The sequence below is a fragment of the Oculina patagonica genome, chromosome 4, assembly GCF_052425735.1.
Source record: "Oculina patagonica isolate OP01 chromosome 4, crgOcupat, whole genome shotgun sequence".
NCBI lineage: Eukaryota > Metazoa > Cnidaria > Anthozoa > Scleractinia > Oculinidae > Oculina > Oculina patagonica.
In genome coordinates, this window is record NC_135761.1 from 56,955,672 (window position 1) to 56,978,551 (window position 22,880).

The window sequence follows — 22,880 nt, forward strand, 5'->3', positions numbered from 1 at the left end:
CTGCGCACGCTTGACGAAACGAGTTTGTTCTGGATTTCCACTGACGCGTAATTTTTTACGTGCGTTTAGGTGCGTGAAAAAATTTAGAGACAATGTAGGGATAGCCTGCGAAGCAAGCGTTCCCGTGCGAGCGCGAGAGACCCTAGTGATAGAGTAGATATGACCGCGCGGCACCCGAGAGATTCTACCCGCGCGAGAATTGGGGCGAGAGCAAAAAAAGGAAAAGAAGCGGGGAGGGGGTGGGGAAAGAAGGGAACGCGTTCCCTTCTTTCCCCACCCCCTCCCCGTTACTTTTCCTTTTTTGATCTCGCCCCAATTCTCGCGCGGGTAAAATCTCTCGCGTTCGCACGGGAACGCTTGCTTCGCAGGCTAATCCTGCCATACGGTACGCGCCAGCAAAATTTAAATTAGCCAATCAGAAGCCGGTTGCGGGGGAAAACTGAGTTTTCCTACGTCATTAACGTTTTACGTTCTCTGATTGGTTGTGGTGAACGAGAAAAAACAGAGAAATTACATGAAGTGAGGCGCGAAAAATGTTCAACATGGCTCGCAGTCGAAGTGGTGGTTTCTGTTGTCGTTCCTTTTTTTAATTTTACTGATTTCACAGTCTTTTTCAACGAAGTGCAGCGACTGATTTTAGTTAGTGTGCGATGCTGTTCGTGTCTGACTTGCTGGAATGGCGATCGCTGGGTGAGATTCATGTTGCTTTTCAAGACTCCGACCGGCTATGGTCGATTGGACTCGACATCGAGGATTCAAGCACATTTTAACGAGGAAGCGAACATCATTCCCTTTCTCCTCCACCTCATTTAAAAGTTTGATCCCCTGTTATGTACGCCGCTCTAACCAGCGTTGAGTAGAGTGCTACTGTGGAGATTGTTCATTTCGCAGCTGTAGTTCAGGTCATGGATAGTAAATTAAAAGGACATGCTGAAGTCTGGATTTTCAAGGTTTAGGGCCTTCGCTAGATTTGGATGCCTTTCAAACCGTTGTAGTATTTCGGGTAGACTGGTCTTGTCAGGTAGAAACTGTAGTGTAGAAACTTTGTTTTGTGTGATTTGTAAAGTGGTATCTTGAGTGTATTAAATTATTACGGAATTACAAAATCTGTTTTGTTTTTGTGAATGTAAACTTAAGCTTATACGCTTATGTATTATTGAAATCCTAACTTTAGGAAGTGATAAATCTTTTAGAGTGAAATTTACTAAATTAAACTTTTTAAATCAACTTTTCAATTGTTGAATTTCAACTAGAGTCAGGCTTCTGCAATTTAAGGATTGTAATAATTTTTCTGTGAACTGCTATGTTTTGTCTCATTTTATTTGGCAAGAGCTTTTAAGTTTGTTTAGGACTAAAATGTAAAGATTCATTCTCATTAAATACTAGGAAGTCCTTATTAAGGGACTGTTAAATTTAAGTATAAAATTAATATCACTTCAATTTTAATACAAGAGCTGACTGTAATAATTTGAATTTTGTCTTTTAGGGTTTGTTTTGTTTGTTTCTATTTATAGAATTAGATTTTCAGGCGTGTTAAGACCCTAATACAAACCAAAAAAGTTTTCATCTTAAATGGATAACATCTTGTGTAAATTCTTTTTCATAGCCATGCCATGATCCTTGTCAAAGATAAAAGTCAAAAATCTTAAATTGATGATTTCAGAATTTGTAGTTCTGTAAGTTGATAGTGGCTATTTTCTATGACTTCAGAAACCCTAATACGAAGAGCTGTTAACAATCATTGATTCTGAGATTAATGTGCCAATATTTGGTGGTTTTCTTGGTTAATAGATTATGAGCACTTCAGTGCTACTTTATCAGAAACAGGTGCAATATTTTGGAGTTGTAACTGATAATAATAAGCACTGTTAAACTGACAATGCTGATCACTGAATTTTATCTCCGGAATTTTATCTTAGTTGAAAAAGCAAAAAGCTGTCCTTGCTATTGCACAGACCCTGGTCCCTAGATAGTACGCCATAAATTTTATTTTTAAACGGTATTATATATTTTGTATCAATGTGTTCTGATGCATTAAGGAAACAGCCACTGTTTAAGGTCTATTCATTCTCTTACCTTAGGAGAATCTGATAAGGGCCAATTTTCTTTGCCAACTTTTTTCCCCAGTGACCTCTCAAAACTGGATTCAACTGGTTTTGACTGATACTGACATTGGCTGCCTAATAGTAGTAGTTGACTTTATAATTGTAGCACATATTGAAAGCTGTAGATCTTTCAGTAGAAGTTTTATATTCTGTATATTTCAAAATAAAATGTATTTATTTTCACTTCATTTTTTCTTCAGTTGCCCTGCTTGCTATAGAGTTATTGTAACTGCTTTTTCACGCAGAATTTGTACATCGTTTGAAGTCGTTTATTTTTAGATCGATATCTTCATGGATGGACATTTTAGTGATTTCTAGCGGACGAGCAGCGGCTGAAAGATGCCGGGCAGCCGACGACGCGCTAATTTAAACCAACAAACTTTTTCGCTGTGAGTTTGTTAACGTTTTGGGATGCGAATCATCAAATGAAACTCAATATCAGTGAGACTAGTTCCAAGGCGGCAGGAAAAAGGTTCGTGTTGAGCTTTATTTTTATTAACTTTGGAAAAATACACGGCTTTCGAGCCCCCATCGAGTGGCGAAAAACAATGGCAAATCGAAAATATACTTCATTTAGTCGACAGTGAAGTGTCACTTCATGGTTGAAGCGATGACGTAGGAAAACTTAGTTTTGCCCGCCGCTCGTATTGCGGGCTCAACCTCCGTATGGCAGGCCATGTAGGGACGACTTGCGTACACGTTTTCTTTCCCCGGCCGCTGGTCAAGGGAAAGGAAGACCCTGGGGACGAGGATGGTCAAAAGGAAAAACGGTAAAGTTTTTGTTATCAAGAAAGGTGCATCAGCATGCCATCGAGCTAGATCTGCTTACTGTGAATGATTTGAACTTTTGCATTTGCACCCGGCCGGGAATTTACACCATCAGCTGCTTACTTGCTCAAAGTATTTTTCTGTTTGTTTATTTTTATCGGACATGTTACCAGGGTATTTTGCTTCGCCGCAAACAGCTAACGCTCGAAACGTCACGCGGCTTTTTAAATTCGTTGCAAAGGTTCAGTTCTACTTAGTCAACTTTAAATTGATAACCGACTGAAATAATCAAACTAATCATTTTGTTCATCAAAGAAACTTGTTCTTTTTTTATCCTTTTTTTTGATGCGTGACACTTGAAATGATTATTTAAATTTCTGGGAAAAGAAACTGAAAAATAATAAAAATGGATAAAAGTGTCCGGCATTTGTGCAAGTCACAAACGTTTCGGGCGCAGCCCTTCAGCGTAAAATTAGTCTGTTCTGTCAATCGATCAAGTGTATTTTGATGATCAGAAAATGATAACTTTATTTATTCACGAAAAAGGAAGCTAAAGCTTAAAGGACTTTGTCAATGGGGAATACCCCTTTAATATCATTTATAAGCTTATTGCTGACTCAGCTTTCAATTCATGTATAAAATATTTCCTTTTAAGGCTGAAATACTGGCTTTGTTTATAAATAAGTATCAGTCCATGTTTACGTAATGCATGACTGGATCGCTGATTTTCCTGACTCAGTATTTTCGGTTTCGAATCTATTTCATACTTCTCACGTTCTAGAACATCTGCGGAAAGAGCGATATAAAATCAGAAGTCTTAAAATAACGCGACCTTCTGAGTACAGTTCAAGTTTTATACAAATAGTTGTGAGCGAGGTAGGCTCGGGTGCCTCTAAACCTGGCTTATCCGCACACGTTTAAGCGTGACTGCACTGCAACGTCGTGGAAAAAGAAAAAAGAAAAGTGTATTTTTGATTTAACAGCCTGGCGGAAGATACGCTGCTCATCGGCAAAAACATATTAAAGTTTATCTAGAGTTCAAGAAAATAATCCACAGGCAAAACGTCTGGAAAATTGAGGCTGGGGAGAATTTACCGATTAGCAGCTGGACTTCGCTGAACATCAAAGGTGTGTACTGTAACATAGGATATTATGCTTCAGCACATTGGCAAATTCCGGCTTGCGTTATCTGACTTGTCGGTCAAATATGACTAACTGAAATAAATTCGTGGTGTTAATTGGTCCACTTCACTACGGAAAAGTTATCAGTTATCCTTATCAGCGTGACCAGGCGATAGAGACTTCCTTTTCCTGCTCAAGCCTGTTTTTTCCTTCAGCTGTTTTGGCTGTATGTGTTTTAGATATTGAATACATATTTGATTTAGGGTTGTCTTATGAATTTCACTTTTTTTTCAGCAATGATGCCGTCATAAATTAAGGATGCGATTCATTTTCGAATTTCTTAGACGCTGCGTAAGCAAAGAGAAAATCCGCTACACTGAGGATGGATTTGATCTCGATCTAACATGTATCCTTTGTAAAATATCACGGTAAAATTAAATTCGGGATTCAATCGGGAAATAATCGAGGGCTTACGGGACTCTCGCCCAGTTTTCCCTCTTTACGACCATATTTGGGCAAAGGTCCTTCGGCATGCGGCAAATATGGCGGACTGCTTGTAAAATGTGGAACTGTATTTAGTCTTTTTGCTGTAGTGTGCGGGGGAGCTTTACAGTTCCAGACAAACAAATCCGTAGAGGAATTATTAGAGTATGCGTCAGAGGAGAAACAGCTACACGTGAAGCATAGAAGTCAGTTTTAAAAGAGATTTTGTGAGTCGTTCGATCGAAGGCACCCCTGGAGTCGCTGTTGAAACGTAGTGGAGATGTCTTACTTTAAAGCTCTCGTTAGCAAGAAGAAACGACGGTTTCAAGAAGATGGGTTTGATCTAGATTTAACATGTATCCTTGTTTGCATAACTTATACTTTCCCCCGGTGTTATATACTTAAGTTTTAACAGTGAGAACATAATTGCATAAACATATTCGTTGGTTTGTGCGTTGCAAGGTTTAGCAAAACCGGTTGGGAAATTAAGTTAAATGAGTCAAGAGATCGCTGTTCCTTCCGAAATCTTCCTTGTTCTGGTTGTGGGCGGTTAAACCTTATGTATCATGATGCGATTTCAAATACAGTCGTGTCAAATTATTCCCTCTGAGCAGTTAGCGATTTTGTGTTAGACAATTTTAATCTCTGTTCTTCTGTGACCAAGCCAGGGGCTGCATCTCAAAGTTTATTTAGGTTGCAATCAAACCCGTTGGCGTTCCTTCTTACATCTGAGAAGTTTTGATGAACGATTAATTTACCTTATTAATTCATAAAATCGCTGTTTCGTTTTAGCATATTTACCATTTTGGGCACAGCTTGGAGACAGTACTGAACAAGTTGTTTTGTTTCTAAGGTTATCAAAAGCTTCCGGCTTCCGTTGTAGAGCTTTTTCACAACTCAAAAGCGTTCAAGTAAAAATCCTCTGGTACTAAATTAAGAATTCAGTACGTATTGACATTTTTTGAAGATTTGATTAGTAATTTAAATAACTACAATTTTAATTTTTCATTGTTGAACAAGCTTCAGTGTTGGATTCCTATGCAATTTTCAGTGACAATTTGATAGTTAAAGTGAGACCAATATGAATATTACTGAGTAACATCACAACATAACAGTCTGATATGACTCTAACAAATACATACTAGTTATGCAACGCTTTCGAGTGGTATACTATGGAATATCCCACGAGTCACTTGTATTTTCTCGGTATACACACGAGCCTTTAGGCGAGTGTGTATGCCAAGAAAATACAAGTGACAAGTGGGATATTCCATAGTATACCACGAGAAAGTGTTGTGTAACTATTTTATACCATGCCATAGAAAAAACGCTTACTAAATTTCGTCGAGAATACAGTCGCAGCGCACTATGGGAAGGTTGGGTTGAATACCGTCGAATATACAACGGCTTTCCTCTATTCTGATTGGCTGTATTTTCTATGGCATGGTATAAAAGGCAATACAGTGCTGCAAATAACAGTGGGTCATCGGACATTGGCCGACCAAAATTGGCTAATGTCCGACGAAATCCCAAGTGTGGTCGGACATGATGTTCAGACAGTTTTTTGATCGTAAATCGTTTTGTGGCAACGATGAATAAAAATCTGTCTGATGACAATTCTGTTTTGTCCAACCAAGATGGTGTCTTAGTAGGACATATGTCCTTTCAAGTGAAAAAAATTATTTGCAGCCTGCAGTATGAGAATTAACATGGCATTGTATGGATTGGACTGAATCAGTCTGTAATTATCAGAGATGCCAACCTAATAAAATCAAAAACTAGGAGATTGCCATGTCTCTAAGTAGGTTGGATTTCGGGGGGGGGGGGGATGACCGCGGGCTCATTTTCCTGAAAAGGTGGCTGGAAATCGAGCCTAGTCCCTAAGCAATCAGCCACTAAGTTTTGTAACAAGTTGTACATCACGAGTCAGAGCTCTGCACTCAGTTGAATGCTCTATCACTAAGTCATAGGAGTCTTTTGGGTGCAAGTTCACATACATGTACATGCATGATGCAACTACGTTAAAGTGTGGCAAATCTCTTAGATGCTGCTGGGGATAGACGTAGCTTTGCTGATGAGCAAGATTGTGTCTGATGATCGCCTTGTGCGTGAACTCGAGTAACTGTCCATACAGTCTCTATCTTTTATTTATAGTGAAAAGAAATTTATATATTCTCCTCATAGAATGAACGAAACCAGTTTCTACCTACTAAGTACATTTCAGGTTGTTGGATAATTTACAGAAAGTTCACAATTTGATAGTCTCCTTTTCTTACAAGTTGAGTGAGAGTACTGTAAAAGGGTACTTCTCTTCCAAGTTAAGCATGTTTAAGATAAGGCAGAATTAATTTTTCTTTGACTTGCATTTTTCAAAGATATTAAACCCAATATAGTGGCAATGGGTTTCCCTTCAGACAATCTTGAAGGCGTCTACAGAAACCACATTGAAGAAGTCATAAGGTAATGAATTATTTACATGGGTGTACACTTATTACTAGTAATACGTGACTCGCAGGGTCTCGCGAAGCTCTGGGTTGGGGAGGGGGGGGGTGTTATAAATAAGGAGTGGATTATTTGAAGTTGAACATTAATTCAATTGTACATATTCAATTTTCCACAGTAGGCAGGAAGATATTTTGTTAGAAATTTTATTTCAACGGGCATGGCCGCGACACCCTCGTTCCCAGGGTCTACTCCGCTTTAAAGATGGTGGCTTTTTCTGGTTCGTAAAGAGGTATAAAGCGTTGGGAAGCGCAGGCTATTTTCAAAATCATCGACAAATTATTGGATAGTCGCATTTTGGACATTTATTTGATGGCATAAAAAAAAAAGAAGAACGAACGGCAGGAGGATTCGAAGCCTACGCCTATATGATCGTAAACTCCACACGAGATTTCATCCCGCCTGATCCCTTTGAGGGACAAAATTATACACCCCGCTACGCTCAGCCTTTGGCCTCGCTTCGCGAGGAATTACAGTATTCTATAATTTAGAGTCTTCTTTGTGTACTGTTCATTCAGAGGTTAATAAAACCAGTGTGGGCCACAGTTTTATAACTAAACAGGTTTTGCCTCTCTTTTTTTATCATTCAGTGTCTCTTTTTTAAAAATACGGTAACATGTAACAGTCCTTTGTCATCCACTACAGTTGTTTTGGGATGAAACATTCAGTCAGGAGGCCTCCTCCCCCTCCCCCTTCCCCTAGGTTGCATGGTCATTTATCATGGGTAACTGCCCAGTTTCAAGTTACTGGTCATCTGACTATTCTGCTAGCACATCTCCTGCAAAAACAGTGAAAGTTTAATTTGGAACTTGGGACTTCTTATTTGTTGTTAAATTCATGTATTATTATTATTATTATTATTATTATTTTATTGTCACCAATGGTATATCTGAAATACTTTTCTATTGGCAGGTTTTTAGAAACAAGACATAAAGATCACTACAAAATATACAACTTGTAAGTGACAATGCATTTTGGCCAAGTTGAATTGAATTGATGTTTTAATTCTGTTCATTGTTTGGTCAAGTAAAATTTTCAATGATTTTCTTTGGTTTATCATGCATGTGTATCTTTACTACATCGTACATGTACTTAGTTGATTATCAACTGGAAGTTGATAAAGGTAAATAAACTACTGTAGCAAATTTGAGAAGCTTACATTTCAAGCATTAGCTAGCCCTTCATCAGCATCAAGGTCGGTATTTCATTTGTCAGCCAACCCAGCACAACATACAGACTGCTACTCCTGCATCTGACTTCACTGTCACAACAGACACTGTTCCTGGAGAGACACCCAGGGTACAACTCTGTACGTAATCCCGTGGGATTGACGGCCTACTAACATTTTTACTCACTTTTTGCTTTGTCTGTTTAGGTGTTCAGAACGACATTATGATCCTGCCAAGTTTAATAACAGAGGTAAGTCTAGAACAACTATTTTAATATTATTTGGAAGCTCTTGTCATTATGCAGATTTACCTGTATTTCAGTAGTTTACATTCCTTTTTGGTCTGGTTTTTTACTCTTGGTAGTTTCATAATAATTATTTTAATACCTACATGAACATACAGTGTCTATACTACCACAGGGGGCCCATACAAGCGGCGTGACTGTTTGTATGTTCGAAATATAAAGAAATGTATGGGAATTTTGAAAGGGTCTTATGATCGAAAAATAAATTCGAATAATGTCTATGTTTAAGGTCAAAATAAACGTTAACTTACCTCAACTGTTTTCAGCCCTTGTTCTCAACGTGATTTAGTGTTCCAGTGAGCAACCGTCACACTGTTTGCTCTGCGCTGATTGGATAATGGTAAACAATGCCGGAGGAAACAGCGTGACTGGAACACTAAATCACGTCCCCGGTTTCTGGTCGCTTCGAAAGCTGCATTTCTCGAAAATTATTCGGCGATTAGCGCTTGGATTTTGAATGGATTTTCGATTGAAAGCGCCGAGAAGAAGCTTCAACCTTTCAGTTTACCTGGTGTTTGATCAGCAAGCCTGGCGATTCCGATTTCTGGCTGAAAATCGGCTTGGCGCTGGAGCGGTCGAAATCGAGCTTTCCACCCTTGTTCTCTTCTTATTACGTGAAGCAACAGTCAACGCAAAACCCTCAAATCCCAAATTCGCCATTTTGAGCTGCAGAAATGACAAAATACAACAGTTGAGGTAAGTTAACGTTTATTTTGACCTTAAACATAGACATTACTCGAATTTATTTTTCGATCATAAGACCCTTTCAAAATTCCCATACATTTCTTTATATTTCGAACATACAAACAGTCACGCCACTTGTATGGGCCCCCTGTGATACTACCAGTACATAGTCGAGGGAACAAGTGCCAGTTCATGGTGACATCACTTCTCCAAGAAGTGGCTGCGCCTGGGATTTTTGTCCCAGAAGTTGCTAAGCAACATGACAAATTTTTCTCCCTTCCCTGTCAGAATTTCCAGTTTAGCTATATACCTCTTATATCTAGCTCCTGAGACCCCTTCCCCTTTGAAAATTCTAATGACGTTGCATGGGGTGGGTATGCTGCACAAGGGCAGCCACCAACTTCAAATAAATTCAAAGCCCTGGTTTAGTGACACTTTTTTCCATTTCGCTTAGTTGCTACTTATCCCTTTGACGACCACAATGCACCTCCATTTGAGCTGATTAAGCCCTTCTGTGATGATGTGGATGAGTTTCTGAATGAAAGTGAGAAAAATGTAGCTTTTATTCACTGTAAAGCTGGCAAGGTAACGTATATATGCTGCATAGTGTATAGTAATGCACAGCATATGAGTCAAGTAATATTTTAGCTTCACAAAAAGTTATTGTTGACTTGAAAGCCAGGGTATGAAAAAAGTAAGAAATAAACAACTAAACAATCAGAGGAAGGGTGCTAGTAAAAAACAAGATGGAAAGATATTTTTAAAGGAAGAAGTTGCAGTTCCAAACATTTAAATTTTTTATTGTTTAGATGTATAATATGGTACTAATTTTTGCACGTTAAATGTTTTTTTGAAATCGTGAAAATCGCAAAAATTAGTAAGAATATGGTAACTATTGTCAACATTCAACTAAACATTCACAGTAGATATACTGCATCTTTTTTCTATGTACCCTTGAAATAAACTTACTGAAAGGTCTTTTGATACCTATAATAATTATTAAAAATGACAATTTTCCCAACCCTTTTCTGTACTTTTAAGGTTTCTTTTATGTACTTCCAGCTCACAGTCCATTATAGAGAGTCCCCCCTTGCTCTAAAAATCGGAGCACTTTGAAAACTGCAAAGGTTAATCATAATCCTGAACTTTGTCCTTACTTCTGTTTATTGCAGCTTTCAGTGATTCATGCATACAAACTCTGAAATTCAAAACCCAACTGATGATTGTGTTTTTTGCTGCTGTCAATCATAATTATGGCTACAGCCAATGAACCTTGAAAAACAAAAACAAACAAAATGGATTGAAATCTACCAATCATATCTGACAGATGTGACCTTTTGACCCAGTTGAAGTGAACCTTTGTTTCCCGAGAGGTGTGTAAGATGATTAACGGCAGCAAAAAGGGTAAACTGTTGGTTGAGGATTGAATTTCAGAAGTTGAATCTCACTGAAAACCACAATAAGATTTCAACTAAACTCTAGCTAACTTATAAAATAATGATTGTATTTTTACATCACTTCCAAAGGGAAGGACAGGTGTGATGATTTGTGCCTACTTGCTTCACAACCACCACTTTAAGGAAAGTAAGGATGCCTTGAAGTATTATGGAGATGCGAGAACAAGAAATGCTAAAGGTGTTACGATTCCCAGTCAGCGGAGATATGTTCTGTATTACAATCATCTGCTAAGACATCGACTGAAATACACACGGACGATGGTACTACTCAAGGGTTTTGAATTGCTCTCTGAGAGCACTTTCCAAAACTTTGCCTGCAGTAAGTGCTTTGTTATTGATTATTGTGATTGGTGTGCAGAGCAGGGTTTTCTTGGCAGGAAATAATTACATTCCTCTGTTTCTGTCAAGTTAAAGAAACATATTAATAAGTAGAGGTTTGCAAGAATGAGAAATGCTGTGGGAACATGAGCCATACGCAAATGTTTCCATTGACAGTTTTTTTCTAGTTTTCCAAACTTTCTACAAGTGATTCTTGATAGAAACAAGCAGTAAATATTTTCCACTTCTTTTAGGAAATGCTGCAAGAAAAAACTGAAAATTGCCTATTTAAATTATTTAAATGTACAGTAGAACCCGGCTAACTCGAACTCTGAAGGGAAACGAAAAACAGTTCGAGTTAGCGGGGTTTCGAGTTATCGGGGTCGATTGAATAAGACTGAAAAGTGGGTTCAAATCCAAGGGAAATGGAAGTTTGTTCGAGTTAGCGGGGTTGTTCGAGTTATCTGAGTTCGAGTTACCGAGGTTCTACTGTATGTTCTATTTGGCTGCTTGAGCGATTCTTATGATGTGTATAAACAACTCAAGCTACTTTTGTGTTTCCACATGTAGCAGGGTTGTCAAAAGTAGCTAGCTGCCAGCATAAGTCACCATCTACTTTGTGATCTTGGCTGGCTCTTATACTCTGCTAGGCTATTTCTTGGATTCTTTTGGAAAAGATGACAAAAGTCACTGAGCCAGCTACTGCAACTATAAAGTCACAGGTCTACTCCAAAACTTAGTGACAAGTCTACACATATAGAGAAACACACGCTCAGCATGATACAATTTCAGATCAAGTTTTTACATTGTATCATGCAATACAGATAAATTCCTTTTCTGTAACAGTTGGCTGCGAACTACACATAAACTGCAGTCATTTGTGTGACTGATATATTATAGCCTTCTCTCAAAACTAGAAAGCAGTTTATGGTATCTCTGAAGGTTTGGTTTTTATTCATAAGTGCAATAAGCTTTATAAATTATTTTTGTCCATACCGTTAACGCAATAATACTTGTGCTGCTTTCAGATCCCTATTACGTCATTTGGCAACAAAAGGTCAAGTTGTATCAGTCTAAAGTTAATGAGGTATGTCCCATTATTAACTGGCCACTGTGTTTAATGCAGCCGTCAATACCTGTTGATTCGCCTCTAGCTTCTCCTAACAAAATAATAATATTAGGTCAATAAGCTGTCATGCAAAGAGTCGTCAATAATAAAGAAAATCATCATGAACATGTAGCGATCAGAATGTCTTGATAAATATTGTTACAACAAAGACATTATTAAAATTAGATCAGCGTGTCTACTTTAGCCAAATGGATAGTTTGATGTACATACACGTTGTGACATCATTTTCCACCAGATATTAAGGATAGGTACTAGAGGGGGTCCTTTGGTTTCAGGACTTTGTGGGTGTCTTAACAAAAAGGGGGTGTCCCTCTCGCTCTCCCCAGGGTTTTCATTAAGAATTGTAGTAGCAGGAGAATAGTGAACAGTAACCGAAGAATGATTTTTAAAGGTTCCGCATCTTTGTAGGATTTTTTGTCGGAGATTTCTACGTAGAATCGCATAGCTACGAGAATTCTCGCCATCTGATTGGTTATCGAGGCGAGGTATTCAGAGTGGAATTGCGACTTGAAAGCGAGGTTGACTAATATTACACCGTAGCAATGCGTAGCTTCACATAGCAACGTATGCAAATTTGGAATCGATTATGTTTTCAAAACTATTTTTTCCTTTTACAAAGCAAAAACCTGACAGAAGTGAGGAAGCAGAAGATTTTCCTTGTTTTCATTTCAATTATGACTTTTTTTACGAGCAGCGGTTAAACATTTTCTTTCACCGCATGAGTGAAACGGAAAATAAAAATGTCCATACCGTATGGACAAACTCACGAGTAAATAGTAGTTACGTTTACACGACCACTGCAGAAACGTTCGCTAAAAGAAAATACCTTATTATAGGAAATTAACGATACATGTTATTAACGCGAATTTCAAAAATTTGCGTTAATTTTATGTATGTTAACTTTTTAACTATAAGCACCAGAACTTTTCCTAAATTAGCGTTAATTTTATTACGCGTAAATTTTGTTCGTGTTGTTAAAATGCCTCGTTATATTCCTATAATAAGGTAATACTACAATTTTTTCGTGTAAAAGAACAGCTGTCTTTTTTGTTGAAGTAATACTAAGTAGACCGGTTTTGATAGTAATGCCGTGTTCGTACAATATTAAAAATCTACAGGAAACAAAAGAAAACAATGACAATTAAGTTACTGCGTGCTGTAAACTCGATAAAAACAAAAGAAAGTTTTATAGAATTTCTTACGCAGTAAAAAGGTCCAAACTTTCGATGAAGTATGACTTCTTACATTTTTTAACTGATACTCACGATGCAAAAAGCGGTTTCTGGAAATCAACGAAACATACACACAGTGAACAAGCAAACTAATGTACTTGTGAAGCGACCCGCTAATAGCGGGTTTTTCAAAAGCAGCCTTGCTTTTTCAAAGAAATTGTCTGTGATGGACTTAGACATTTAACTTATAAATGTCAATTTTTAATTGTTTAGTTATTTCAAGGTACTTACTTCATCGATCCATGCCTCCTTCAAACCTTTAGTTGACGTTGTTGAATGTTCAGTGCTTTTCTTTTCACTGTGGATGCGTGTTGTCTACTTCTTTCAGGCCAAAGAGATAAGAGATTTCATAAGTTTGTCTTGTGCTGATGAGACGAAAACTTGAAATAGATGTTCGAAAAACAAGAATGTTCTGTAAAATACTACCATTCCGTCATTAAAATGGTAAAAATTAAAGCTTGTGTGGACCGTTGAATAACGATGGCTCAGTGTCAACCGCGAGATTCAAATGAAGTTTTGTGATCGATTTTAGCTTGACTCCGATTCGCTGGCTCATGACAGTTGATTTGGACTGGCTTCCTGAGCGCGCGTTAAAAATTGCAACATTCAGCCATAAACAAAAAAATTAATCGGATTTTCTTTTCTATTCTAAAAAGGCTATGCGATTCAAGGAAAATCCACTACCTGACTCGTGAATTCCACGTTAAATTTCACTTGAAAAACCGATATCGCACTCATCGCTTCGCGATTCGTGCAATATCGTTTTTTCGCGTGAAATTTAACTGGAATTCCCTCGTCAGGTAGTGAATTTTCCTATAGTAGAAGGAGAATTTTCCGATCTCCGATGCCTAATGAACAGCCTGCCTCCCGTTCGGATTTTTTGTCAAGCCCTTTAGAATTCCCGGCAGGGTTCGCAAATTCGCCCAATTTGGCGTATTTTACATCAAATTATTTCAGATAGCTTGATCTTTAAGGTAGTAGAACTGCTATAAACATGTCCAATTTGAAAATTAATATCTCAAACGTTAAATAATTTTTCAAAATAAAAGTTACATAGGCTTATTAAACAAGACCTGGACATTCAGGAAAATGATATTCGAGGTGTCAATTTTCACACCTTAGGTGTGAATTCGCGGTTAAATCGCAGGCTCATAAAATTAAAGATTGCCGATTTACGGCTTTCCTTTGAAAGATACAGAGATAATTTCAACTGGAGCCGATTTATGATAGAAACGTGTAATTACCTACAAATACCCGGAGTATGCCAGCATTTACTTCTGGAGATAGAGCCTTCTAATTATTTTTATGTGTGCCTCAACTTTGAACAGCCATAATTTTGTCAAAAATGTCTGGGCTGCTCCGGGTATTCACACACAGTTTCCTCGACATTACACAAATAAACAGTGCAAATTTCACCGAGATCTGACAATTCTACACCTTTAAATTGCAAGTACCTTTCGAGGCGGTCGTTTACAGCGGCGAAATTAGCGAATGTAAGCAGCGAAATGTGCATTCAACGCTTTGTTTCTTTCGACGCCATATTGAATTCTCAGAGGTAGACCGCTGTTCATTGTGTTTAAGGCTGCATTGTTATGATTGCTACACGAACAAGCACGAAAAAATACGGATTTTTCTGATTATTAGCCTGCGTAGCAGGCGTCTGTGTACTTTTTAGCGCGTTTAAAAGAGTGCGCGATCGCGAGAAGGCCGCGCGAGGAAATATCGATTTTTTTCCTCGCGTGGCTCTCTTGCGCCTTTCGCGTTTCTCCCATACGCACGCTAGAAACTATACGGCGCCTGCAACGCAGGCTATCCGATTACTTTTGGAGAAAACATGGCGGCGTAAACAAATATGATACACATAGCAACGCCAGATTTTGCAATTGCGTTACGGAACTCATGCTGCGTCTTCTCTGGGCTCTGTGAGGGTCGGATATCAAGACAGCTTCTTTGTGAGCTTTAGAAGGCTTAACAAAAGGCATAGATTTAGTCGATGCTTTCCAATTATATTTGAAGATGATATACGAAATAATTTTGCCGTCTTTTACTAAAATTTCGCTCGAACTGCGTAGATACGATCGCATGTTGTAAAGCTGATTCATGTTACATTGCTGTCAACGCGAGGTCATATCAACTTGGATGGCAGAGCGCTAATCATTAACATCGCAAAATGGCGATGGTAGCAACCAACTTTCGCCTTTTTTTTCTCCCCTTCTAAGCTAAAAGAAGCCCCCATCTCTTGTATTTGTGTTAACTTAATTAATATCTTTGAAAGGAGCGAGTTTTTAGGTATGGTTTATTTTTGACCTTATAGCAGTTCTAATACCTTAACAAAGGGAGTCATTAATTTTATGATAGTTTTCTCCTAACCTTTGTTGAACAGATACAGTACAACCTACATTAACTTTACATTGCCCCAAACTGGTACAGAACATTAAAATAAGAATATTGTGTGATGTATGTGTGTACACTCGCCACTTGGAAGATAATACGATCGAGTGCACTGACATATCTGCCATCTTGAATTTGAGCATTCAGGGTCAGCAGTCACTCCCAATCCCACGTGCTTCAAAATGGCATCTCAAAGCGTGGCAAAAGAGTTTTGCATTCCACTGAATGGACTTAATATTTTGTGGATCGGTTTTGACAAGAAAAAAAGAGTGAATAAGACATTCATCAATGTTAAGTCCTCTGGAGCTTGATGTACAACCCACATTTTATCAGTTTTCTTTTGTAAATGAACGCAAACACATGCCTGATCGATCGATACTTGTCTTGTATCATGCTTCCACGAAGCGGTCGTCAACTTGTGCTTTATTTACGAATTAGTAGTACACAAAATTAGCATTTCAAGGAACGCACTCTTGTTTCTCCCCTCTGGAAATCCAAGATCTGGAACTCCCCCCATGCCTTTGGAATTCCAATCGTAAGTATCCCCCCATGCCTTCGAATTCCAGTTCAATAGAACCCCCCTTGCCCTTGGAATTCCAGAAAGCCGTCCATGGTATGGTATGAATATTTTCTGGAATCGCCCATAACAGTAAAAAGAGTGGTTGCGTTCATAAATGTTTAATTATGTAAAACAATTTTACCTTAAAAACACCATACCTCAAGATAGTTTTGATTTTGAAGTCAATAAATTTCTTTCATTTCACAGGGAAAGAAATCCGACAAGGGGGAATTTGCATTTGAGCTGAGCCAACCAATTCCAATTTGTGGCGATATCAGGATAGAGTTCTTCCACAAAGACATGTTCAAAAAGGTGAGATGTACATTGTAAGGCTGAGATTTTTTGTAAGTAAAGCTATTTTAACTCTTTACTCTAAAAAAAGTCACCATGAATACATGTAACAATACACGTAATTCAGTCCAAGGACTGCTAAGTGTTATAGTTTTTAATAAAGGATTCTTCTTCTTCTATGGTGCTGAGGAAGAAGTGTTAAAAAGTTTGCATAAATTTTTATTTTTACATTGTTGATGATTGTTGATGAGCAGGTTACTACTTTGTATTTGAACATTTAAGTCCCGGAGATATAGATTTAAAACCCAAGGGCAGGTTAAAAAGAAATATTTAGTATACTTGTAATACATGTAAGAACTTATTTGTTTTTCAGCCAGGATTCCCTTTAAATGAATATTAATTTTTGATTTCTACTTTCTTCACTGTAACAGTTCTATTTATTATCAGATGTAATATATTTTTTTCTAAACAGGAGAGAATGTTCCAGTTTTGGTTTAACACATTCTTCGTAAGTCAAGCCGCTCATACTGAGAAAATCTATGAGGATGAACCAACCCTTCGAACATTTGAGTGTGATCCTGATTTGCGCTATTTTGATGTTGGCAAGGAGGATCTTGACAAAGCACACAAAGACATGAAGGAAAAGATGTACACTGCTGATTTTAGGGTGAGATTCTAAGCATTATAAAAACTATATAATTTTATGGCAAAAACATTACATGACTGTTCTGCTTAAAGGTATGTTACCACCTTGTGAGATTTGTCTTGTTTCTCTGGAAATGCTTCTCATTTCTTGCAAAAAGCTGTCATGCAAAAAAGTGTAGAATTTGGGATTTGTCTTCTTTAGGCCCCGTCCACACTGACCCGGGTAAATTTGAAAACGCCACGTAAAATGTTTTCCGTCCACATTAACCCGGGTAAATTTGAAAACGATACGCTTCATTAGTAAGTAAAAGTAAAAGTAAAGTCTTTATTTAACGGGGGTAGCACTAAAATAACATAAAAAATACTAACAAACCAGTGGCCCTCTAAAATTATTTACAATAAAATATAAAAATACACTATTTCACGCTCCAAGTCCAAACGCTCATTGGTGAGCGTTTTTGAAAAGCCCCGTTTTCAGTGACCGAAAACGCCGTTTCAGTGTGGACGGTTGGCCTAACCAGAGAAAAAAGGATGCGTTTTCAAATTTACCCGGGTCAGTGTGGACGGGGCCTTAGATAGACAAAATGAAGAGAGGTCTCTGCTAAGGTCTCACAGGACCCTTGCTCCCATTATGTATGTATGAATGGCAACAACTTTGGCCAACAGTAATATTGTCAATATTACAAAGTTAATATATGAAAGGTATATAAGTGAACTGCGGATAAATGATGAAATGAATGAAATGATCCTCCCAGTGTGTTAGCAATTTAAGCAATAGCATTTTTTTTAGCCTGAATTTTTTTTTTTCAGCCTAAAATATGCAATTGCTTAATTGCGAAGTTGAACACACTGCGAGGATCATTTTATTCATTTCAATATTGTTATTGAATGATGTAGTTCCATCATCCTGTAATAATTATCTCTGTTACGTTTAAGTGGAATGTATAGTGTCTACAACCATACAAATTACAAAATTTCAAATTAAATATGAAAACCATGTACATGTAAGCTTAAGTTGTTGTCTGACTTACTGCCATAGGTCCGTGTGATATTTTCGGAGGTTGGAACAATGGCTCCATCATCAAGTGCGTCAATGCCAAGGAAATCAGCAGTTAAAACATTGCACAAAAAAAGCCGCTCCATGGATTCATTTGACCGAGAGGACATAGCCAATGTTATAAATAATGAAGAAGATGATTTTTCTGATACAGATGATGAGGAGGAATGGCAAAAAGAATCAATGATAGGATCACAATTAAAAGAGCAGTGGCAAAAAGAATCAACATTGGGACCACAAAAAACGGAGTCCTTGCAAAAAGAATCGACGTTGGGACCACAAAAAGGGCAGTCACCGTGGCAAAAAGAATCAACATTGGAACCACAAAAAAAGCAGTCACCGTCGCAAAAAGAATCAACGTTGGGACCACAAAAAGAGCAGTCCTTTCAAAATGAAACAATGTTGGGAACACAAACGACATATGTTTGAAAACAAAACAAGAGGAGGTTGCTAATGTCAGAATGTGTTTTTACTGGTAAAAGCATCATCTGGCCTGATGGAATACAAACCTGCATCTTTTTGTTGTGTCTTCAGAGAATAGGTTTGAGGGAAGTTCTCCTGTTTGTAGCAAGCAATATACAAATCACATTGATGTTACAAAATAAAATATAATATTACAGTGGAATCCAGATTTCTCCAACCTCCCAATAACTCAAACCAAGGTTGTTTCCCTTGGATTTGCTTAATCACTCACTCAACACTAAAATTTTGCCCCAGTTTCTGAAGCCTGCCGCACACTAGAGCAACTAGCTGAGCTATTCGCCTCACGTACCTGTTTGCTCAGCCATTTACTCACTGCACATTTCACCGCAGACAGTGAGGAAAGTGCTTAGCAAGTTTGATTTGGAAGCCGCCATGTTGAATCACGTGAGAATTCTGCGTGTGTTTATTGGTCAGTTGATATTTCTGGCTGAGCAAATTGCTCACGTCGCCCGCACACGTTGAGGATTTTGCCTCTCTAGGCAAAAAATATCAAACACGATAGATATTTTCCTCAAGGCCTTGCAAGGCAAAATTCTCACGAAAAATGTCCGCACACAAGAGAAATCTGCTGAGCAAACGGGCACGCGAGGCGGTTAGCTCAGCTAGTTGCCCTAGTGTGCGGCAGGCTTAAAACTCCTGATTTCTCGCACCAATTTTTGTTTCCATTAGAGGCTTGAGAAATTGGGATTCCAGTAGTTATTCATGTACATTGTAGTACACATAGATTAAGATTCTTTACTTATGGTCACCAAAAGTATGACAACTTACAGTACATGTACATCTGTACTGTATTAAGCTCAGTCATTTTTGTTCAGTAATCAGTTGTTAGGAAATTGTATTTAGGGTATGTTCCTACGTGTAGATGCAGGCCATTATTTTTTATTAATTTTGTTCCAAAGAATTCTTTATTTCACTGAGTAAAAAACTTTATTCGCACACAAGCTTGTATAATTCAGTAGTTATTACCAGCCTGGGGATGAAAACTATCCGTCTTGGAAGTGCAGATTATGATACTTCATACTGTTACATATCTAACTTACGTTACATGTACATGTATCAACATGTATGTGTACATGTGTATGCCAGTGTAATACTGCACCTTTTGATAATGCCATCTCTCTAAGTTCAAAACCCAACAACAACTAGGTTCTTTACTGCCTTTGCTCATCATAAAATTATGGCAACAGTCAACGAGGCTTGAAAAAACAAAAAAATGGGACAAATTCTACCAACCACAACAGACAGATGTGACCTTTTGGACTGAACTTGTATTTTCTGAGGTGTTCGCTTAGGTGATTGACAACAGGGAAACATGTAACTGTTGATTGAGTAGAGTTGTGTTATTGAAAGGTGCCGTTATACTTCAGTCAGTACAAGGAAGTTGGTAATACAGCTGTACCTTTGAAAAAATTAATAATGAAAGCTTATCAATCATTTTTGCTCAGATTTGAGGTAAGAAAGTGAAGGGATGAGGGCAAGAGCTCATATAATTAAGGGATAGACCTTTATTTTTTGGAGGGGGTGAGGGTGGGCAATTTGACAAAAAATTCCTGCACAGGAAAAACGGCTGAAAAAAAATTGTGCAAGGAGAGCCACCGGTAAAAAAATCAAGCAAGCACACTATTTTGATTTTTTATGCTTAAAAATAATAAAATTTTTGCACAAGCTCACGACCCAAGAAAAAAATCTTACACAACCTGAAGGTGAAAAACAAATATATTGCGCAGAAAAATTGTCCACCCGTCCCCCTAAAAAATGTTCTATCCCTAAGCTGAAATATTTTTCTAGCTATGAATTATACCTAGAGAACAGAAATTAAGGTGTCGTGGGAGGGGAGGGTGCATAAACTTACATGTACTACAAGTAGAGTATAAAGTTTCCAATATTTCATTGGCACATTGCCATAAATTTTTAATCTCGTGTTTATCACAAATAGTTAAAAATACATTTGGAATAGAAAGTGTATTGAAAGAAGTTCATGTTGTGCATAATTTTTTTTTAATTTCTTGTTCAAAGTAGATGGTGTGGTTTTATGAATCAAAATCTTCGTGCTTTAGTGAAGTACATTATGTACATCTAGTAAGCATTAAGGTTCATATGAAATTTTGTTGAATTGTTTTAATTACCAGTCAAACAAAGAGCAGTTTGTTATTTTTGTCATCTATTTTTGTATGTCAAAGATTATTTATAAAAATATTGTCAGACAGATATACTTTGTTTTGCTTTCAAGTTGGAACTTTGATTAATCTTTTCCCAAGAATACAAAACTGTACAAAACTATAGTCTGCCTTGATAACTGTAATATTAGAACGTACGTCTGTACGTCTCCACTTAACGGCGATATGTCACACAGATTTTATAAACTCTGGTTTCTATGGGACTAACCAAATTTCTAAAGAGTTAGAGTTGCATTTGGTTTGCTTCGCTTCTCAGGCTAATATTTGTTTTAAGAACATCAAATTTCGACAGGGCAACTATCAGCTATTAGCATAACCGCACTGACCTACTATTGGTAATCGCGCAATCTGATTGGCTAAACAGGTGCCTACTATCGATCCGTAGAAGGCTCTCGGAGCACGCGCTTAGTCTTCGCTGAATTTTATCAATCAAAACCTTCAATAAATCAACTCTAGCTATATTTTGTGTTTAATAGATCGGTCAGTGGGTTATGCTAACACAATTAGACGGCTCGCTCTCGGTTTCTACCGGCTTTTGATAGTTGACTCGGGGCTTCGCCCCTCGCCAACTATCAGCCGATAGAAACCTCGAGCTCGCCGTCTAATTGTTAAATAGTTCCTCAACAGAAACACTCTACTATTGTTTAAATATGGCCCTTTGCACTGGGTAAGTAAAAAACACATTGCCCTGCAGGTAACTTTCTTTTTTACCAACAGATGGAAGTATTTTTTGGTAAGGGACTAGCCTGTGTAACTGGCGGGATTCGCAACTGAGTGTGAGTGCTTTGTTTATGGCGACCGGCAGAGAGATGGAGCCGCTGTGCCACGAGGAAATTGGGAGAAGTTGAGTCATGCACACGTGCTTCGCCGGCCATTTTTTCTTGCGCTGCGCTAATCCCACCAGCAAAGCAGGCTAGTAAGGGACAGGCCATTTAATTTTTGAGGGGGAGAGGAGGAGTGGGGGTGGGCATTCGCTTCTGAGTAAGAATTTTTTCAGCAAGAGCATGATTATTCATGATTAATTCTCCTACTTTTCTTGTACAAGAATCTTCTTTTGTATAATTGCCCACCCCCTCCAAAGAAAGGTCCATCCCTAACAGGAATAGTATTTCTTTTTCATTTTATGCAGTTTATCAGAAAATTTGGAGGCTGTCACCCTTTTATACTCACTCAAAATATAAAGTACCGGTACTTACTTACTGCCTTACAGTTCTCTTGTTGTAAAATCGTGAAATTTGGTGATACTTATCAAGAAAGAATACTCGAGTTGAATAATCACATCATTCTCATCAACTCTCTGCATGTTCATAAAACTTTGCATTAAAAGACTTGATTATTGTAACAACTCGTGATGTTAAAACCCACTGAAAATAAATTAAAGTGATAAGATAAAGGGTATTGGTATTTTTGCTTGACAATGGGACAGATAAAGTTTGGCCATTGTTGTGTACTTAGAAATTTATTGCCACCACTGGTCGGCCTAACTCCATCAATTCCCCCCTCCCCTCCCCTCCCTCCCCATCTTCCTCCTAACAAGGAGATTTGGACTCCACCAGAGGAAAGCCAAAGGCCACCAGCTGGTACAGAACTGTTAGCTGAACTCAGGAAGGGGGGCCTTTTACCGGGTGAGGCCCAGGACAGGGTACAGTGGTCGACTGTGGCATAGTCTTTATAGGGATAGACCATTATTTTTTTTGGATGGGGTGGTGATAAATTTTCTTTGAAAAAAATTTGTGGGGGGGGGGGGGGCAAATAATTTTATGTACCTGTACAAGCTTTGTTTTCTTTTTTTTTCTCTCATCATGTTTTCAAAACAATTATTTTGACTTTTCATGCTGTACAAACTTTTTAAAAAATATTTCATCCTCCCATTCCAAGACAATGGCCCATCCCTTATTGCAGCCTTAATTGTTCCATCTGAGATAGCATCTTCCAGAACCTATTTGGATGTCAAGAAGCATCATTGGAGAGCATCATCAGTACCCACCTCTCCTTGCACTGTAT

The 22,880-nt window shown here is 38.0% G+C and overlaps 1 protein-coding gene across 2 annotated transcripts; it reads left to right on the forward strand.

Annotated features, from left to right (window-relative positions):
* Positions 1-3,649: 3,649 nt before the first annotated feature.
* Positions 3,650-22,272, forward strand: LOC144650825 (phosphatidylinositol 3,4,5-trisphosphate 3-phosphatase and dual-specificity protein phosphatase PTEN-like). 2 transcript variants are annotated; one of them, XM_078510585.1, is made up of 11 exons: positions 3,650-4,001; positions 4,290-4,401; positions 6,854-6,938; positions 7,893-7,937; positions 8,356-8,399; positions 9,592-9,722; positions 10,664-10,913; positions 11,941-11,999; positions 16,431-16,535; positions 16,987-17,181; positions 18,199-22,272. In XM_078510585.1, exons 2-11 carry the CDS (start codon positions 4,314-4,316, stop codon positions 18,643-18,645), a joined length of 1,449 nt encoding a protein of 482 aa, XP_078366711.1. In that variant the 5' UTR covers positions 3,650-4,001; positions 4,290-4,313; the 3' UTR covers positions 18,646-22,272. The 2 variants fall into 2 exon arrangements, with proteins under 2 accessions (XP_078366711.1, XP_078366712.1); XM_078510586.1 differs by lacking the exons at positions 3,650-4,001; positions 4,290-4,401 and adding an exon at positions 4,452-4,834.
* The last annotated feature ends 608 nt before the right edge of the window (positions 22,273-22,880 follow it).

What these genes read in the sequence shown, in the direction of transcription:
- LOC144650825 (XM_078510585.1), top strand. Translation starts at nt 4,314, where the DNA reads ATGCGATTCATTTTCGAATTTCTTAGACGCTGCGTAAGCAAAGAGAAA. An exon ending in ACAAAGACATGTTCAAAAAG is followed by an intron (nt 16,536 to 16,986) that starts GTGAGATGTACA and finishes TTTTCTAAACAG; the next exon opens with GAGAGAATGTTCCAGTTTTG. An exon ending in TGTACACTGCTGATTTTAGG is followed by an intron (nt 17,182 to 18,198) that starts GTGAGATTCTAA and finishes TTACTGCCATAG; the next exon opens with GTCCGTGTGATATTTTCGGA.